The sequence below is a fragment of the Cyprinus carpio genome, chromosome B20 (genome assembly GCF_018340385.1).
Source record: "Cyprinus carpio isolate SPL01 chromosome B20, ASM1834038v1, whole genome shotgun sequence".
NCBI classification, from domain to species: Eukaryota; Metazoa; Chordata; class Actinopteri; order Cypriniformes; family Cyprinidae; genus Cyprinus; species Cyprinus carpio.
Genome location: NC_056616.1, coordinates 17,193,655 through 17,210,794, shown reverse-complemented (window position 1 = coordinate 17,210,794; position 17,140 = coordinate 17,193,655). Strand labels below are relative to the sequence as shown.

The following is a 17,140-nucleotide window of genomic DNA, read 5'->3' as shown; positions in this document are numbered from 1 at the left end:
GCCGAGAGAAAACAATGAAACACATTTCAAGACAAAACTGTATGGTTTATAAAATGGTCATTTTAATTCAGTTTACATAGCTGTTATGTAGGGCTTGTACATTTTCACAAGGCTTTGGGGGGGGACTACAGTCAATGATTAGCAAAAACACAAGTCGTCCAAATAACTATTGACATCACTTGACAAATCAACCATCCTCTCAACATGTGCATAAACCTGCAATGAAAAGTACTTAACCAAACTGTGGAACAAGTATGCATTATTGGTTCCCATTCCAGTGTATATTGAAAAATGGGCATGCATGATATTTTTTCCTTTTTTTTTTTCTCCTCTTTATAATCATCACAAGCCATCGCAAGGTAACACATTATAGTGAAAACCATAACCAGCCAGGAGCGTTTCGTGACCTTCATGATGAAGACATGATTCAAATGGTCTATGAAAAGTGCATACTTGGCTGAACAAAGCTAGCTGACTTGGTACATCAGACAACAGCCTTCCTGCTATCAATACTAAAGCAAAGGCCCATTTAGGGCCAACACTATGACGGTCAACAACACATTTATCTCATTCAAGTGTACGTTGATCTCCCTAGAGAGACATATAATGGAAGGTGATTGCAGAACAGGAACTAGCCATGCTTGAGGCAAAACGCTTTGCATTTTGTGACCGACACTTCCAATGTTTCAGTTCACCAGAATATACACACTAGTCACTTTGTCACAGTTAAAGGACAACTGATTTTATGTGAGGCTAATACTTTTCTACAGCAGACACTGCACATATAGAAGGCCAAAGGACAAAAACATGAAACTGAGGAGTGGAAATGTTACTTTAACTTAATATTTACTTTCATTACAACCACAAGCCAGGTGGAGGAAAACAGAGAAAGTAAAAAAAAAAAAAGAAAACTGATTGGAATTCCCACACTCACAGCTCACTGGTAATGATCATGGGCTTACATGGCTAGAGTAATTATAAGTGAAGCAATAAGGAATGAAGAAGTGTAAAAAGTTGTCTTTTTTCCAGGATTCTTTTTCTTTCATTTGTGGACTGATGTGGGTGTTTAGTTCTCTCCTCCGTCTCCTCCTTCACCCTCATCTGCAGCGTTGTCAGAGGTCCATAACTAATAAAATAAAAAATAAAAAAACAGGACAAAAAGCTGTGCTTGAATACTGAACATTTATATTTTGAATACTCAGTAAAAATGAATGTAATATAACTTATCAAAAACACATTCCATAGTCTCAGAGATGATTATTTTTGGTTTTTCTGTAGGTCAGTATGACCTCCTTTGTAACTCACTGTGAGGTTGTCTCTAAGCAGCTGCATGATAAGTGTGCTGTCTTTGTACGAGTCTTCATTCAGTGTATCCAGCTCTGCAATGGCTTCATCAAAGGCCTGCAAGCACAAGGCCACAAGAAACTGAAGTATGTGAAGAACCACAAAAGTCAAGCCTCTGGAATGCGAACCATGTGTCTGATGAAATTCAAAGCTTGAGGAAAAGCTAAAAATCCAGAAGGACAAGTGGGTAAAATTTCCACAGGAATTTCCCTGTGTTAAAGGTCTAATTGAAGTTGAAGTGAGTATTTTCTACTACTACCAACACCTAAAAGAATGAAAAAAATGAGTCCCAACCCTGTCTGCTTTTGTTTTGAGTAAAATCCCTGCTCAACGGCTTATTACAGGTAGTCCCTCCTCAAACTCATATTACTGGTCAAGCTAAAAGCTGAAAGCATTTTTCAAAATTATAGACTTTAATTTAACATGAAAATTCTGCCAATTACTCACCCTCATATCTTTCAAATATCTTTGAAAAAGGATATTATAATGAAACCTGAGAGGTTCCTGTTCCTCAAAAGGTTACAATCACTTCATAAAATTAACGGATTTAATTTAGGCTTTTGTGTTGTGTGATCTATACAGTGCAGTATTGGAAAAGTAAAGACAAAATTGCTCTATTTGCTGTGGAGTCAAGACATTTGCAAATATGATCAAAAGATGAATATGAGACAAAACTACAGAATGTCACATTTTATTATTAGCCATTTAAACACATACATGTTTTACCAAATAAAAAGGACAGCACTTTTAGAGTTCATCCCACTATTTGATGTGAGTATAAGTATTGGGACAGTTGAACTTGAGGCAGATGAAAAAGATTAAAAGCTATTATTTTGTTGCAGATCCCTTGCGTGCAATCACAGCAGTGAGTCTGCGACCCATAGACATCACCAGGCTTGGTCTAATCCTTTGAAATGCTTTCCTCAGCCTTTAAGGCAGCCAATTCCAACTGCCTGTTCCAGAGACAGCCATGCATGCCCATGTCATGACACCACCTCCACCATGCTTTACAGATGAGGTCATATGCTTGGGATCATTTGCAGTTCCCTTTTTCTCCACACTTTTGCTTTCCCATCACTTAGATAAAAAGGTTAATCATGGTCTCATCTTTCCATAAAACTATTTTCCAAAACTCTGCTGGCTTTTGCGAACTCTAATCTTGCCTTTCTATTTTTGGTGCTGGTCAGAGGTTTGCATCTTGCTGTGTAGCATCTGTAATTCTGTGTCAAAGTCTCCTGTGGACAGTAGATTGTCAGAGCAGGTCATTGTTGGTTGCCTCCAGTGTCTCCAGTGGTCTCCAAACTCTTGATTTCTCCATGCCCTTTGTTTTTGCTGTAGCTCTAATTGACTTCCTCTTTTCTTTTAGCATCCAAATTGCTTGCTTTTCTCTCTGAGTCAAGTCCCTCGTCTTCATCCTGGTTTTCGTGTGTCGTCATCGATTGCAAGACTCAGAATGCGGAAGCAATGGATATAACTAATACGACACACTCCCTGCTTTTAATATCTGAAGAATTAAAGCAGCAGGACACAGCTTATCACTCAGAAAGATCTGAGGCAACTGTTCCAATACTTATGCTCACATCAAATAGTGGGATGAACTCTAAAAGAGCTGATCTTAGCATGTAAAACATTTATATGTTAAAAACACCCAATAATAAATTAATAAACCACATGATTCATATGGATTAATTTAATGATGCTTGATACATTTTTGGATCTTCTAAATTTTGGTTACGTGGATTTTCAATGGGAAGACAGCAATCTCTAAGGTTTCCTTAAAAGTATCTTAATTTGTGTTTCAAAGACTAACTAGTGCTGGGCGGTATGACCAAAAATTTATATCACAGTACTTTTCAAAATTATACCGGTTTCATGGTATATGGCAGTATTTTTTTCATGCATGACTGGGTTTAACCACATTTTCTACTGATTGAGAGAGAAATACTGCAGTAGATTGACTTAAAGAAAACTGTAATTTTAACTCAAGATATTGTTTGTCATTTAGATTTCCTATAAAAAAGTAAAAAAATTAAATAAATAAATAATAATAATAATAATAATACTGATAAGATAACAGTACTACTAAGAATTGTACTGCTTATATTGCACTTAGGATTAATGAGCTTCTTGATTCATGAATATTAATCACGTTGTGTGCGTTCACTCGAACTGATTTGCTGAAATAAAAAAAAGGGACGATATTAGGTGAGCGCCAGCCAATAAGATTGCCGTTTGCACATTAGTTCCGCCCACTACCAGAGAACTGGGCAGTTCTTAAAAACTGAAAAATTCCAAAGGAACGCTGTTATTTTGACAGGAAATTACAACAAAGAATATGGTTTACATGTAGTGTGTCAATTCTGCATGTTATGTAAGATTCTCTCGCTCTCTTTCTCTTTGCCCATGTGAGAGTTTGGGGACGCTCCGTCTCAATCGGGAGCAGTTAAATAATCGTAATGATACCAAACAACAGAGGACTTTTTGGACAAAAAATGGCTTGCGACAAGCTGCGAATCGGGCCACACCCCTTGATCGTTCTGGGGTGCAAATCGGGCTTAAAATCACCCTTAAAATCCTCTATTGTGTGGCCAGCTTAACACATACAGCTCACCACAGCACAACAGTGAAAAGGGACCCCTCTCAAACAGTGTTGCGCCGCGTTCCAAACATTGTTTAAGTGACATACACGGTATTGCGGTATAATAAAAATCATATCACAAAAATTCATTCATTATGAACTGGTATACCGCCCAGCACTAAGACTAACCAAAAAACTTATGGGTATGGAATGACATGATTTTCATTTTTGGGTGGACCCTTATCCTTTTAAGGCATGAGACACACAGTGTCAGAAATGTGTAAAGCAATTAAACTAATAAGTTAGGTAAATAGCAACAGAGTGGTGCTGTCATCTAAAGACCTACTTGTTTGGCCAGAGCGCAGGCCTGCTCAGGAGAGTTGAGGATCTCATAGTAGAAGACAGAGAAGTTGAGGGCCAGTCCGAGACGGATGGGGTGTGTGGGCTGCATTTCCTTCTTACTGATGTCAAAAGCATCCTGGTAGGCGCCTTGAGAGTTGGTTATCGTGTCTGTAGTGACACAAAAATAAATAAAAATGACAAGTTATATGACACAATTTCAGTGATTGTTAAAATATTATCTTCCAGCAATGAGCCAGTGTTTTTGTCTCAAAAACAAAACTCTAGGAATGTGGACATCTTAATCCTTTTACTGGACTAAAAGTTCCCCTTTGTCAATAAGACAATATTGAAAAATATGATGTCAGTTTAATGTTTAAGTATGGTTATGAATATAATGGTATAAGCATGAAAATACATAAACATTGTCAATCACAGAATGCCTTAACACAGTATCTAAAAGCATAACAGGCACTCATTTTAAATCAGAGAACGTAAACCCTTAAGGTCTTTGACTAAAGGTTGATGTGGTGAAATATCCTCCAGTGTTAGATGCATGGAAATGTATTGTGAGGCATATTCTATCTGGTTCTCCATGACTGCTCCTGTTCTGCCTGCCAGAAGGGGAATAAATGCCCCAGAAGACTATCTTCCAGAAGGACAAGCAGCTGATTTAAGGAGGGTGCAGAAAACACTCCAGGGCACCTAAAAACTCGACACAGAACCCAGACTCATTCATCCTGAATTAGAAGTCCAAAGATCCAATTTGGCCTAGAGCAAAGCACAAGATGCAGCACAAACAAGGTCTCTCAAACACAGACCAAATTTGAGTAATTCACATCTGAGATGGAAACATTTGTGCTAAAACATGAGAAACAACATGCATATACAGCTCTTTTATTCATAGCAGAAATAACACTTACCCTTCCTGTCATCTCCTGAGGCAACCTCTGCAAGATATCTGTAATAGTCACCCTTCATCTTTAAATAGAAGACTTTGCTCTCAGGATTTGTTGAGTTCTTGATCAAATATTTGCCCAGCAGTCCCTAAGGGTGGTGAGAGAGAGGAAGTTGTAAGGACAGACAGAAAAAGAAAGCTTGTTTATCTACCATAATCAAAACTGCAATTAATTAAGGTGGAAACGGATGCAGTATTATGGCTTTATAAACATGAAATATTAACTGAAAAAGCAAGCATAAAGTTTCTTGCATTTTATACTAAGAACCCAAATTCTCCTCCACTGAAGTTTAAAGCTACTAGACTGACTGATATTCAGCATCTTCCCCAGTTTACCACATTCTGGGCGTTGGTGGTTCAGTAGGGCTGTTAGACAAACCATGCAAACATAAATAAACACAACTGAAAAGCACTGAACGGTGCAGACTTCCTGTGTGACAGCCCAGCCCTTTCAATGCTCAGTCTGTCATTTAAGATCTGCTGTGCCAATCGTGTACATTTTCCCCAGTGTCAAAGAAAAAAATAAAGGAAAGGAAAAGAGCAAAAATTAAGGAGGAAACTAAAATGAGAAGAAATTTAAAAAAAAAAGAAGAGAAGAGACTGAGACATGAAAAATGACATCATCGCATTTAATCTTAAGAGGCCAGTCATGGTACTCTGGCCTCACATGACCCTGCGATTGCACAGTCTGAGCAGCAGCCACATCACATGTGCTTCCTAATGCCCGATTTAGCAGCAAGTCTGAGCACTGCAACACACCACTCATGACAACACAGACAAGGATGTGTCAGAACAGAACGCTTTCTATATTTCTTCCAGGTTTTTACAAAGCATAAAGCATTTTAAGTATGTGATCTGAAGAGTAACTGAACACTGATGAAATAAAGGTCACTTTGGGTTAAGGTATTAAACGATCTGCAAGTTATTCGGGACTTAGGAAACTTGGCAATCCTTTTTCTTTTAGATCTGAGTGCTGCTTTTATCACCGTTGATCATGAGATTCTACTCGACCGACTTCAGACCTGGGCCAGTCTATCAGGTCCTGTATTAGACTAATTCGGATTCTACTTAAGCAACAGGGAATACTGTGTTAAACTGGGTACCTACACCTCTAGGCGTTACGCCATTCTTTGTGGTGTTCCTCAAGGCTCAATTTTGGGTCCTCTTTTATTTAACCTATACATGCTTCCTTTAGCTGGTGTAATTAAACAGTATAATATTTCCTTTCACCAGTATGCAGATTACACACAACTCTACCTTTCACTTGCGATGCCCATAATTCAATTTCCCCACTACTTGACTGCATAGAAAGCATAAAACAAAATAAATAAAATAAATAAATAAATAAAAAATAAAAAAGTGGGGAAGTCGTGGCCTAATGGTTAGAGAGTTTGACTCCTAACCCTAAGGTTGTGGGTTCGAGTCTCAGGCCGGCAATACCACGACTGAGGTGCCCTTGAGCAAGGCACAGAACCCCCAACTGCTCCCCGGGCGCCGCAGCATAAATGGCTGCCCACTGCTCCAGGTGTGTGTTCATGGTGTGTGTGCACTTCAGATGGGCTAAATGCAGAGCACGAATTCTGAGTATGGGTCACCATACTTGGCTGTATGTCACATCACTTTTTTTTTTTTTTTTTTAATTGTGGATGTCCCAGAACTTTTTACAGCTAAACCAATATAATACAGAGATACGTGTTATCAGTAATGACCTGCAGAGAGAATCTATTGCTCCACATCTTGACTCTCTATCACTAAAAGCCAGTAATCAGCATATTAGCATTTTTATTAAAACAGCATATTATCACCTCAGAAACATCTCCAAAGTACATGACATTCTCTCCCCTTCTGACAGTGAGAAACTTGTTCATGCATTTATTATGTCTAGACTTGACTACTGCAACGGTGTTTTTGCTGGGTTACCAAAGAACTCTATTAAACACTTACAAAGAGTTCAGAATGCAGCTGCACGAATGCCAACTCGCTCTAAAATTAGAAATCACATTACTCCAACACTCAGATCCCTTCATTGGCTGCCTGTATCATTCAGAATTGAATTCAAGATCCTCTTATTAGTTTTTAAATGTCTTCCTGGAACTGCCCCTTTATACCTTTCTAATTTGTTAAATAAATATACGCAAGATTGCTCCGAACATCAAACAGTAATTTGTTGGTTGTGCCTAAGACTCCGCTAAAAATTGGGGAGTCAGTCCTTAGTTATTTCGGTCCCAAGCTATGGAACTCTCTTCCTGACAACCTATTGTGTTACTTATTTGGGGGTGTTGTGGAACAGAAGAAAGGGAAACCACATGCAGAAAATCTTGTGTAAACCAGAAACAGCTACTGTATCCTGAACCTAGAGACCTAGAATTAGAGAGTCTCTTAGATGGACTCATATTGCCTAATGTTCCTGTTTCCCACTTATTACTATTCAAAAATACATATTCAGAACAGCTGTTTTGCTTAAAAGTAGTGTAGAAACATTATTTCCAGGATTCTTTGATGAATAGTTAAAAAGTTCATAGCATTTATTTGAAATAAAATTTTTTAAAAACATTATGAATGTCTTTACTGGCTCTTGAACAATTTACTGTATCCTTGGATGCTAAATAGAAGTGTAAATAAAGAAAACAATAGTATGTGTTTTATGCAGACTACCACATTCAGATATCATGCCATGATGCCATCAGTTCATTCCGGCAGGGTAAGTCCTACATGGACCCAAAAAAAAAGCTTAATGTAACATTAGGGAGGATAAAACAAGAAACTAATGCACTGTCATTTTCAATCTCCTAATGAAAGTTGTTTAAACATCAGTGTACACTGCCTGCTGTTAACAGCAACTAAAGTTGAAATGCTAAATGTCAGAAAAGCAAGCATGACATTTAACCCAACTTTACAAATTAATCAGTTTCACACATAATCAGCACAGCTCTAATGTCTATGAAGCCAAGGATGACTTTCCTCTGTGCCATCCAGTAATCCAGTACCACCTCATGAAAAGGAAAAGGAACAGGATTTGATAATGAGAGCAGAACATTTACGCAATGATGACACTAGCCCAACTGAGGAAAGAAAAGAGATTCCCCTGCAAAGTGTAGTCTGAGAGGTTTTGATGTATCTTTATGAGCAATTTGTGGAAGTCTAATGGTAAATCTAGTTTTTAATCTACACATGACTGTACAAAGCTGAATTACAGCAAAAAATGTACATAAATGGAAACAAGTAGATAGTCATTTCCTAAGGTTAAGTGCTTTCAAGGTCAAAATGGTAAAAGGTCATGTGCTTGTTATTTGTAGGGCTTGAACCAGCAAACATAAGGGTTTTAGCAACTACCCCATAAAACACACTAAAATAGAAAACAGCCCCTCTGTTCTGAATGTCTTATTCAAGACAATTTATTTTAGCATTATTTGTATAAGCTTTATTTCTGTAATAAATATTACTTTTAATAGTTTGTTTTAGTTAACACTAACAACACTGATACACATATGTACTTCTGAATGGGTATCACCGGAGAAAGATTAATTTGCTGTCATGTGGTGTAGTTACAGAATCTACCATCAGTGGCAAACTGGGCCACACTAACCAGTCAAACCTTGACCCCTTGTTAGTCAATGAGAGGCTTCATAGAGTCATGCCCTTTAAACAACACACCAATGGACATCCTCCCTGTGTGTCATCAGCTTTTGACCTTCCTGTCTTCACACACTCTCCTTTCTTTGTCTGACAGGAAACCATCTCTTTAAAAGCCCGCCCTCCCCTTTTTGTTCAGCATAAAGAGATGCAGAGAAAACATTAGCTGACATGATGCTGTCCATTTCTTACGCATGCACACAGTCACTCCCCTATTCCAGGCCGGGCCCCTCATATTAAGGATACCCCCTCCATGCAGACGGATTATCTTACCACAATCCTGAAACAAACAAACTGCACTGTTAAAAAAACAGCACACTACAACCATCAACTGCGAGGCAATGCATAGCCACGGAAACTGTCTAAATGGCTGGTTTTAGTAGCTGAGGTCACTTGTTTCTAATCACAAATATTTTCTATCTGCAGCATGTGACAACCATAAAAGCTCCTTTATTAGACCTGTGAGAGAAAGACGCAGGTAATGTGAGCTGGAGGTCCACCACAGAGCTCAGCTGATCAGCGAAACCCTTCATGACAGAGAAAGCTGCTGAATTATTAGCTCCTTTCAAACTGACAAACCTTTATAATATGCAGCACATCTTGAGTTAAAGTCAAAAAGTCATAGATTGCACTACAAAATAATACTTATCTGACACTATGACATTTTCCAAGTTGCCCTACTTTCATCTGTCAACAAATTAGTGTAATGCTCAGTGCCTCTAATGAACAAGAACTTTTGATATTTTAGACTCAACAAATGCTCTGATGCAATTTCTTTTTTTTTTTTTTGGTTCTGCTCTTGCAATATGAAAGACAATAAACACTGAGCTCTTGTGATCTGGTCACCTGATATAATGAACAATAATCCATGAATTATTTTACCGGAATTACTCTCTAAAAAAACCTCTCTAATTTCTCTCTCAAAGTTTTTATGTATCTTCTACTCCAATATCTCTAAAGTATGCCAATGCAACTATTTCAGATTATTTGTTTTTATTTCATTTATTTGTTTTTTATTTAACTTTATTTCAGTTTAAGTTCATTTCAAATACTGTTTTTGGTTTCAGTTATCTTTTATCTATCAAAATGACAAAGCATTTTAAAGAATTTGGTCACCATAAAATAGATACTGTCATTATTTTTTCACCGTCATGTTGTTTTTAAATCTGTGTGACTGGCTGAATATTAATGATATATGCTAGTATATATATATATATATATTTATACATTATATATATTGCATTTTTCAAAATATCTTCCTCTGTGTTGCTTAAAAGTAATAGTTTGATAAGCATGCTTATCAAACAGATGACTGGGCTACCAGGGGTGTGAGAGTGGGAATCCAATAGTGATGACACAGAACCTCCCTGTCACTGCCCGTGGGAGGAGAAAGAGAACGATGCTGTACTTCTGCCTGCAATACATATTGATTGTGAGAAGCTGAAAGCTTGGTTGTTGCTCTCTGCACCACTGCTCGGAGGAATCAATCCTCTAATAGTTCCACAAGAGCCTCTTACAACAAGAGCACTGTGATGAGATGCCAAGCTATACACTAGATCACTGTATGTGGCCGTTTTTCCCCATCCAAGTGCCACAACTCTATACAGCACTCATTTTGAGATAAATACAGTTCTTCTTGATACAATGAAGTTATGGGAACACAACCACTGGGTTCAATGTACCGCCAGTGATGACACTGCTAACAGTGACAAATCCCTGCTGGTGCTCACAACCAGCTCCTCATCATCGCTAAACTTTAAAGGCTCCATATGTATATGCATATATAATCCTCCATGTGTACTACTGACACACAGAGGTCAGCCAGGACTTTCAGTAGAGAAACAGAATATTAAACTAGAAGTATATAATCAGTATTGAGCATGGTCAGTATAAAACAGCACTGAGTATGGCTAGTATATTGGCACTGTAGACTATAGATGGCACTGAAAAAGTACAGTGCAAAACCAGTACAGATTTTTGCCAGCTTACAGCATGTACAAAGTCAGTATTGAGTATCACAACAAATATACAGCCGAGTAAAGGGAGTATATATGGCTAGTATAGGCTACAGCTAGAATACAGTACACAAAGAACGATAACTACAATGATTTTAGCATACACAACAACAGATGATAACACTCTGTTTATAAAAAGTGCACACTGCAGTTATGTTTCTGCCACTTTAAATGCTTGAGCACTTTAAAGTCTGGTGGATTCTGACTGGTTCTCAATGTTCAGCTGTAAAAAAAAAAAATATATCTGGAAATGATTCTGAAAGTGATTCCAACAATATTGTTCCTCTGTGTATCATTAGTTGTGGCATGGACTTTCCTAGTGTCAAAATTTAAAGCAAATACCGTCACAGTTATCATCTTAGGTGTGAACTGGCCAGTGGTGTTATTGCAAAGCTGAAATAAAAACAACCAAAAATAAATAAATAAATAATTTAGATGAAAAACACTGAAATGTAATAAATGTAAAAGCTATAAGAAGCTATATAGAATTTTTTTAAATGACAAAAGCACATACTAAAATAAAATGAAAATTAAAGTGAAAATTGAAAATATAGAATTAAAAACTAATTTTTTAGTATAGTTAGCATTTAGTCAGCATAGAGTGTATGCAGTATAGTATATATCTCCACATCAGCAAATATAGAGGCAGTATTGATTAAGATATAATGTCCCAGTACAGAAATCTAGTCAATACAGAGTCAGTGTTGGCTATAGTTCGTATATAGTCACTACAGTATAGCAGGTGAAGCTCTAGTCGAGAATCAGTAGTTAGTACATACTGTAGTATACAGGCATTATAGTAGAGCCTTACCAACACCTCGTTGCAAATATCGCGTAATTCCACCTCCACCTTCTCCCTGTACTCCTTCACCATCTGAAGTTTCTTGTCGTTGCCCTCAGTTTTCTGTTCAATACTCGAGATAACCCTCCAGGCCGACCTCCGGGCCCCGACGACGTTCTTGTAGGCGACGGAGAGCAGGTTCCTCTCCTCGTTGGTGAGCTCGGCTCCCTGCTCCGTCACCTGCTTCATGCACGCGGCCATGTCATCATAGCGCTCCGCCTGCTCCGCCAGCTTGGCTTTCTGAATCAGCTCCGTCTTATCCATGATTTAATCGTTCAAACTCCGGGAAATGGCGAGTCCGGCAAAGAGGGGAGGAGAAAAACAGTGTGTACAGGGGGAAAAGAAGAAGCTGGCTGGCCGAAGCAGTGAGGGTGAAGCGACCCAGGAGCACCTGAGGAGAAATAAAACCTCAGATGTCACTGTAGCAAGTAACGTTACGCGAGAATTAAGACAGTTTTAGTTCATTAACGATCTTGTTCAGAGCGGACACAGCAGAGCGTTCCGATTTAAAGAAATGTGGTATTTTAGCATATTTTCCCGGCTTTCAGCTTGTCACAGAAGAGGTGTTATATGTTACACAATACATATTTTAGGATGTGCATTTAAATCACGTGAAGCTTTTCAGCGGCACACACCGTTATACGCTGATCACTACTGTCCTATTAACCTTATTTAAATCACAAAATAAATCGCATGGAGATTTTTAGATCAAATATAAACCCTTAAATTTCTCCTGTTCGAGTTACTCAAGCTTTTCTAATTTAATTCTCTCCATAAACCAGCCAATGGCTAACCTGCTACTAACGTTAACTGACCACGACGAGTGCCTCGATTCCCTGTCTCTTCCAGCAAAGCTGTAGATACGTTTTAAATATTGTAAATAATTGGCAAATTATTGCATAGGTTTTGAATAAAGCGTAACGTTAGGTCACCTGATAGCGAGTGCAATTGATTTGGTTAGCTTCTGACAGCAAACTACTGCACTTCTGTCTTTTGCGTTTTACGATATAGCGCGTGGCAGCGAACGGTACGATCAGAAATTGTCATATTCATTATATGACTTAAGTAAGGAACCATATACGACGGGGAAGAAAAGGTAAGAAAAACGTCCCACCTTGAAGAACGGTACCAATCAGCTACTCCGCAAAAGCTATATCCGCTTTGGGTTGGAGGGAGAAAAGATTCGCCTTCACCACAACCGAACCTGGAGGGTGGGCGTGGCTTTTAGAACACAAGTCCAATCACGTCTTGGATGTGCCTCGCTTTCTAACGTCAGTCAAGCTGAATTGACCAATAATCAATAAGATATTTAAATAAAGGCGGGGTTAGAGGAGGACCACACTGAGACCACGGAGTTTACGCCAATTGCAAGTGAGAGGACGTCATTATCACGATGGTTACGCCCCCCCCCCCACACAGTTTCTTCTCGAGCGCTCAGCGGGCGTGGTTGAATTTAGACTTTTAAACATGGAAAATTGATGATGTGCAAATGTTAGATGTATTTACAACATTTAAATATTTACAACATCCAATTACAATGTAAATATATTATATCCACGTTTACTTTGTATGTGTGTCCAAATACTTGGATAAGTCTAAAGGTCCTTCTCACATGTAGCGTTTACTGTAATTATGTCTGTGTATAGCTTTATTACACTTTGATGCTGGCCTCACGTTAACTGTATTTAATAGAACTGCTTAGTATAAACACTATACATGTACGAGCTGTGCATGAATTGCTTTGATAAGAAGCTGTCTGCTAAAAATATGTACACATTTACACTAATGTAATTTAAGTAATTTAATCAATATGTTAGATCAATAATTATAAATGTTTTCACTAATGATGTACACATTTATAGAGAACATCAAAGGCAAAAATTGTTACATTTAATACATACAATCAATGAATGAATGAAAGTCAAATAAGTATGCTATCACGTGTGTTCATGATCATAGCTAAAAAATGTTCGAAGAACATTTTAGAATGTTTTCATTAAGTTATGAAAAAGTTATTTCTGAATGTTGTCTGTACGTTTAAAATGCCCAGTTTAAAAAAAAAAAAAAAAAAAAAAAAAAAAAAACATTATTTACATTTACATTTATGCATTTAGCAGACGCTTTTATCCAAAGCGACTTACAGTGCGTTCAGGCTATACATTTTTTTTTCATTATGTGAACGTTTCCTGTTAGCTCTATTATTCATTATGCTTGACTTAAGACGTTGTGAAAGGTTATAAGCAATAAGTTATGAGCTTTTTTTCTGTCTAAGACATTAAATGCATCTATGTAAAGAAAATAAATACTCAAATTTGACTTTTAAATTGAAACACCCAAAACTGAACCAACAAAAGTAATAAAATGGGGACTGGATTGAAAGTAGTGGACCTTTAGCTCCAGGTCAGACTCAGTTCGGGTCTGACTCCACAATAGGTCACATGGCCTGCTCTGAAACAGGAAAAACTGCAGATCACTTACCGGGAATGAGCTCTTGCCCTGTAAATCCTTTTTATTATGCCCCAAAGACTGGAAGGGTGTATGGTCTTTTTATCACTGAATGAAGCTCTTCTGATTCATGACATTGCATTCCTGAACTCTGTTGTGCAACATATAAATACTTTACATTTTTACCGATCAACTTTCACTGGATCTTCCAACCAGCTAATATTTTACTGAATCACAGGAACATAAAGTGATAGAGGAGCAAATAGGCCAGTTTCACCTTCTGTTTAAATCTTACACCACATTACAGAGCTGTCTTTCAAAATCTTCCACTTTATACTTCCACTTACTATACTTTAGACCCTTCTATCAGGCTTAAAATGATATGGGGATATTACAGTGATAGAGTGCAGTAATATGCTGAGCCTCGTTCTCAGCACACATCCAGCCTACTTGACTTATCTAACACTCACACAGAGCCTGAGAGCTGTGGAGAATGTGTGAGAGTCTGCATATGATGAGTGCTGGGCATTTATGTGAAGTTTCTGAACTGCTGCTCCCTCTCTGGCCTCAGGGCTGCAAACATTCATAGGGAGCGGAAGAGAAAGAGGGAAAGTGTTCCCTGATTAAAAAAGCATAAGATAAGGAAGATGTTTCCAGTGAGGTTGGTATATGGGACTATAAGTACCATTTACAATCATATGTGATGACTAATTTTTGTAAAAAAATTTATGGGGCAACATAAAAGGAGATAAAACAATATTGTTTTGATTAAAAATCAACCAGAGGATCACTATATAGTGTAGATATAAGGGGCAAAAGTGATATAGAATTTTATTTTAATGATGTTATTTGATTGATTGATTGATTGATTGATTGATTGATGTACAAAATTTTTATTTTTATTTTATTTTTTTGCATAACTTTCAAATACTTTAGCAAATGATGCACCAAAAATAACTCATTTAGTAAAAGTGTATCTTTTCAGAGCATTTATCCATTTTACTAACTTTTCACTTATTTGACAGCTACTGAAAGACATATATCACATATATATATATATATATATATATATATATATATATATATATATATATATATATATATATATCACATATATATCAAAGTGTAGATAAATGCAATAGGTGTTCAAGTGTTCTCATGAGCTATATAAACCTATAACATTTAAAAAAGTTTAAATATTAGATCAAGTTTTACAAATCAGTCTTTTGTCATTGTCAGTCTTTTGGATCAGGAAAATAAGGCAATGCATAGTGAGATACACATCATACTGTATGTAGTGAACTTCACTGTGAGCACAGAGCAAGATAAACCCTTCTAGTGAAATGCATATTGCATCGCTCGCACCCTCCTCCACCTCCTCCCATCCCGTCTGCTGTCATGCGTGCTCGCATTTAAACTGGATCAGTCAGGCTGTCGGCTCACACTTTCTGCACAGGCGAGCACTATTACGTAATGGGTTCTTTTTCAGTGAATAAGAAGGAAAAATGTCCCAGGGCGTTGTTTCGTCTCCTGAAAACCTGCCAAGAAACAAAGCTTACTCAGACTTGTTATTATGGCCACATAAAGTAGTTTCTATTTACATTTCCTCTCTAAATTTATTATAGTAGTATGTTGTTTTGTCATAAAAAAGAAGAAAAAGAATCATAAGGATTGTTGTTGTGGTGGTGTGATAAGAAGTGATGTATGTGGGGTATTTCATAGGCGACTGAGCATGACTGTCCTCGGCGAACCTGTGATCCAACACAGATGTATCAGAGGCTTTGATGGAATCACATCTCTGAATCTGAGGTCTATTATCTTCTTCTCTTCTTTTTCAATTTATCAGGTGAGATTTTGTTGTTTATTTGCTCTTTTATATTTTTCTGGAATAAGCTTCTGATTATGTTGATATTCAACAAGAACAGTCGTGTTTAACATTTTGTTTATAATAATTATAATTACATTCTTTAAGCAATAATGGATCTTTAAGCAAGTGAAAATTCTTATCAATTTGATAAACCAATTTTGGAAGTGGCATCTGCTGATGAAAGAAACTTTGGCAATAATTTTCACCGCTGGCACCATCTCAGTATATTGAATCTCTCACTTCTCTTAGCTTGGCTGCATCTGAGCAGGCTGTAAATTGAAGAGCAATGGCTCTTTAAAACAATTTAAAGAGTTTCTGATATTATTGAAGAGAATGGCATAGCCCCATTAAATTTCTGGGGTCTTCCAAGAGTGGGAGGCAGATGGAAACACTATGTGCCACATCATCTCTGAGGCACTTTGATGTATAGTGCTTGGGCACAAGTTATCGCCCTCATTTCTGGCGCTGTCAGTATTCTGCTGGCCGTGTTCATTTGTCATTTTACAGAAGCTGTTAAAGTATTTAACACTGATGCTAAATTTGGCTGCTGTGAATGTTCTTGGGCAGAATCTCCCATCTGTGCATGTATGGGGTTCTGTAAATACACTGAGAAATGTGACGTGTCAAAAAAGTAAGAATGCAGTGCATGCAGTGTTGGGGAATCCACACACTCAAAAATAAAGGTTCTTTATTGGCATGGTTGGCATCTATGGTCCCATGAAGAACCTTGGTATCTTTTAATGCACAAAAGGTTCTTTAGAGTGGAAAGAAATGTTAGATTAAATGTTCTTCTCACTAAGAAAAAAATGGTTCTTTTAGGAACTGCTCACTGAAAGGTTCTTTGGAACCAAAAATGGTTCTTCTATAGCTTCTTGGCAAAAGCACTCTTTTGGGACTTTTATTTTAGGTGTACTTTGAAACTGTAGCTGGACAAGTACAATTCAAAATACATTTTAAAGCAGTTATAATCAAGTTACTGATTTGAAAAAATAGTTAGCAACACTACAAGCTACAAAAAAAATAAATAAAATGTTTTAATTATTAAAAACAACTTATGTAACTAACTTATATTATTAATTTATATTTATACACACATTTTTTTTACCATATTTTCCACGTT

The 17,140-nt window shown here is 37.3% G+C and overlaps 1 protein-coding gene across 2 annotated transcripts; it reads right to left on the bottom strand.

Annotated features, from left to right (window-relative positions):
* Positions 1 to 40: 40 nt before the first annotated feature.
* Positions 41 to 12,953, bottom strand: LOC109108496 (14-3-3 protein zeta/delta-like). 2 transcript variants are annotated; one of them, XM_042747365.1, is made up of 6 exons: positions 12,823 to 12,953; positions 11,679 to 12,099; positions 5,185 to 5,308; positions 4,269 to 4,432; positions 1,306 to 1,401; positions 41 to 1,126 (listed from the first exon to the last, which is right to left on the bottom strand). In XM_042747365.1, exons 2-6 carry the CDS (start codon positions 11,970 to 11,972, stop codon positions 1,067 to 1,069), a joined length of 738 nt encoding a protein of 245 aa, XP_042603299.1. In that variant the 5' UTR covers positions 11,973 to 12,099; positions 12,823 to 12,953; the 3' UTR covers positions 41 to 1,066. The 2 variants fall into 2 exon arrangements, with proteins under 2 accessions (XP_042603299.1, XP_042603301.1); XM_042747367.1 differs by lacking the exon at positions 12,823 to 12,953 and adding an exon at positions 12,641 to 12,783.
* Between the last annotated feature and the right edge of the window lie 4,187 nt (positions 12,954 to 17,140).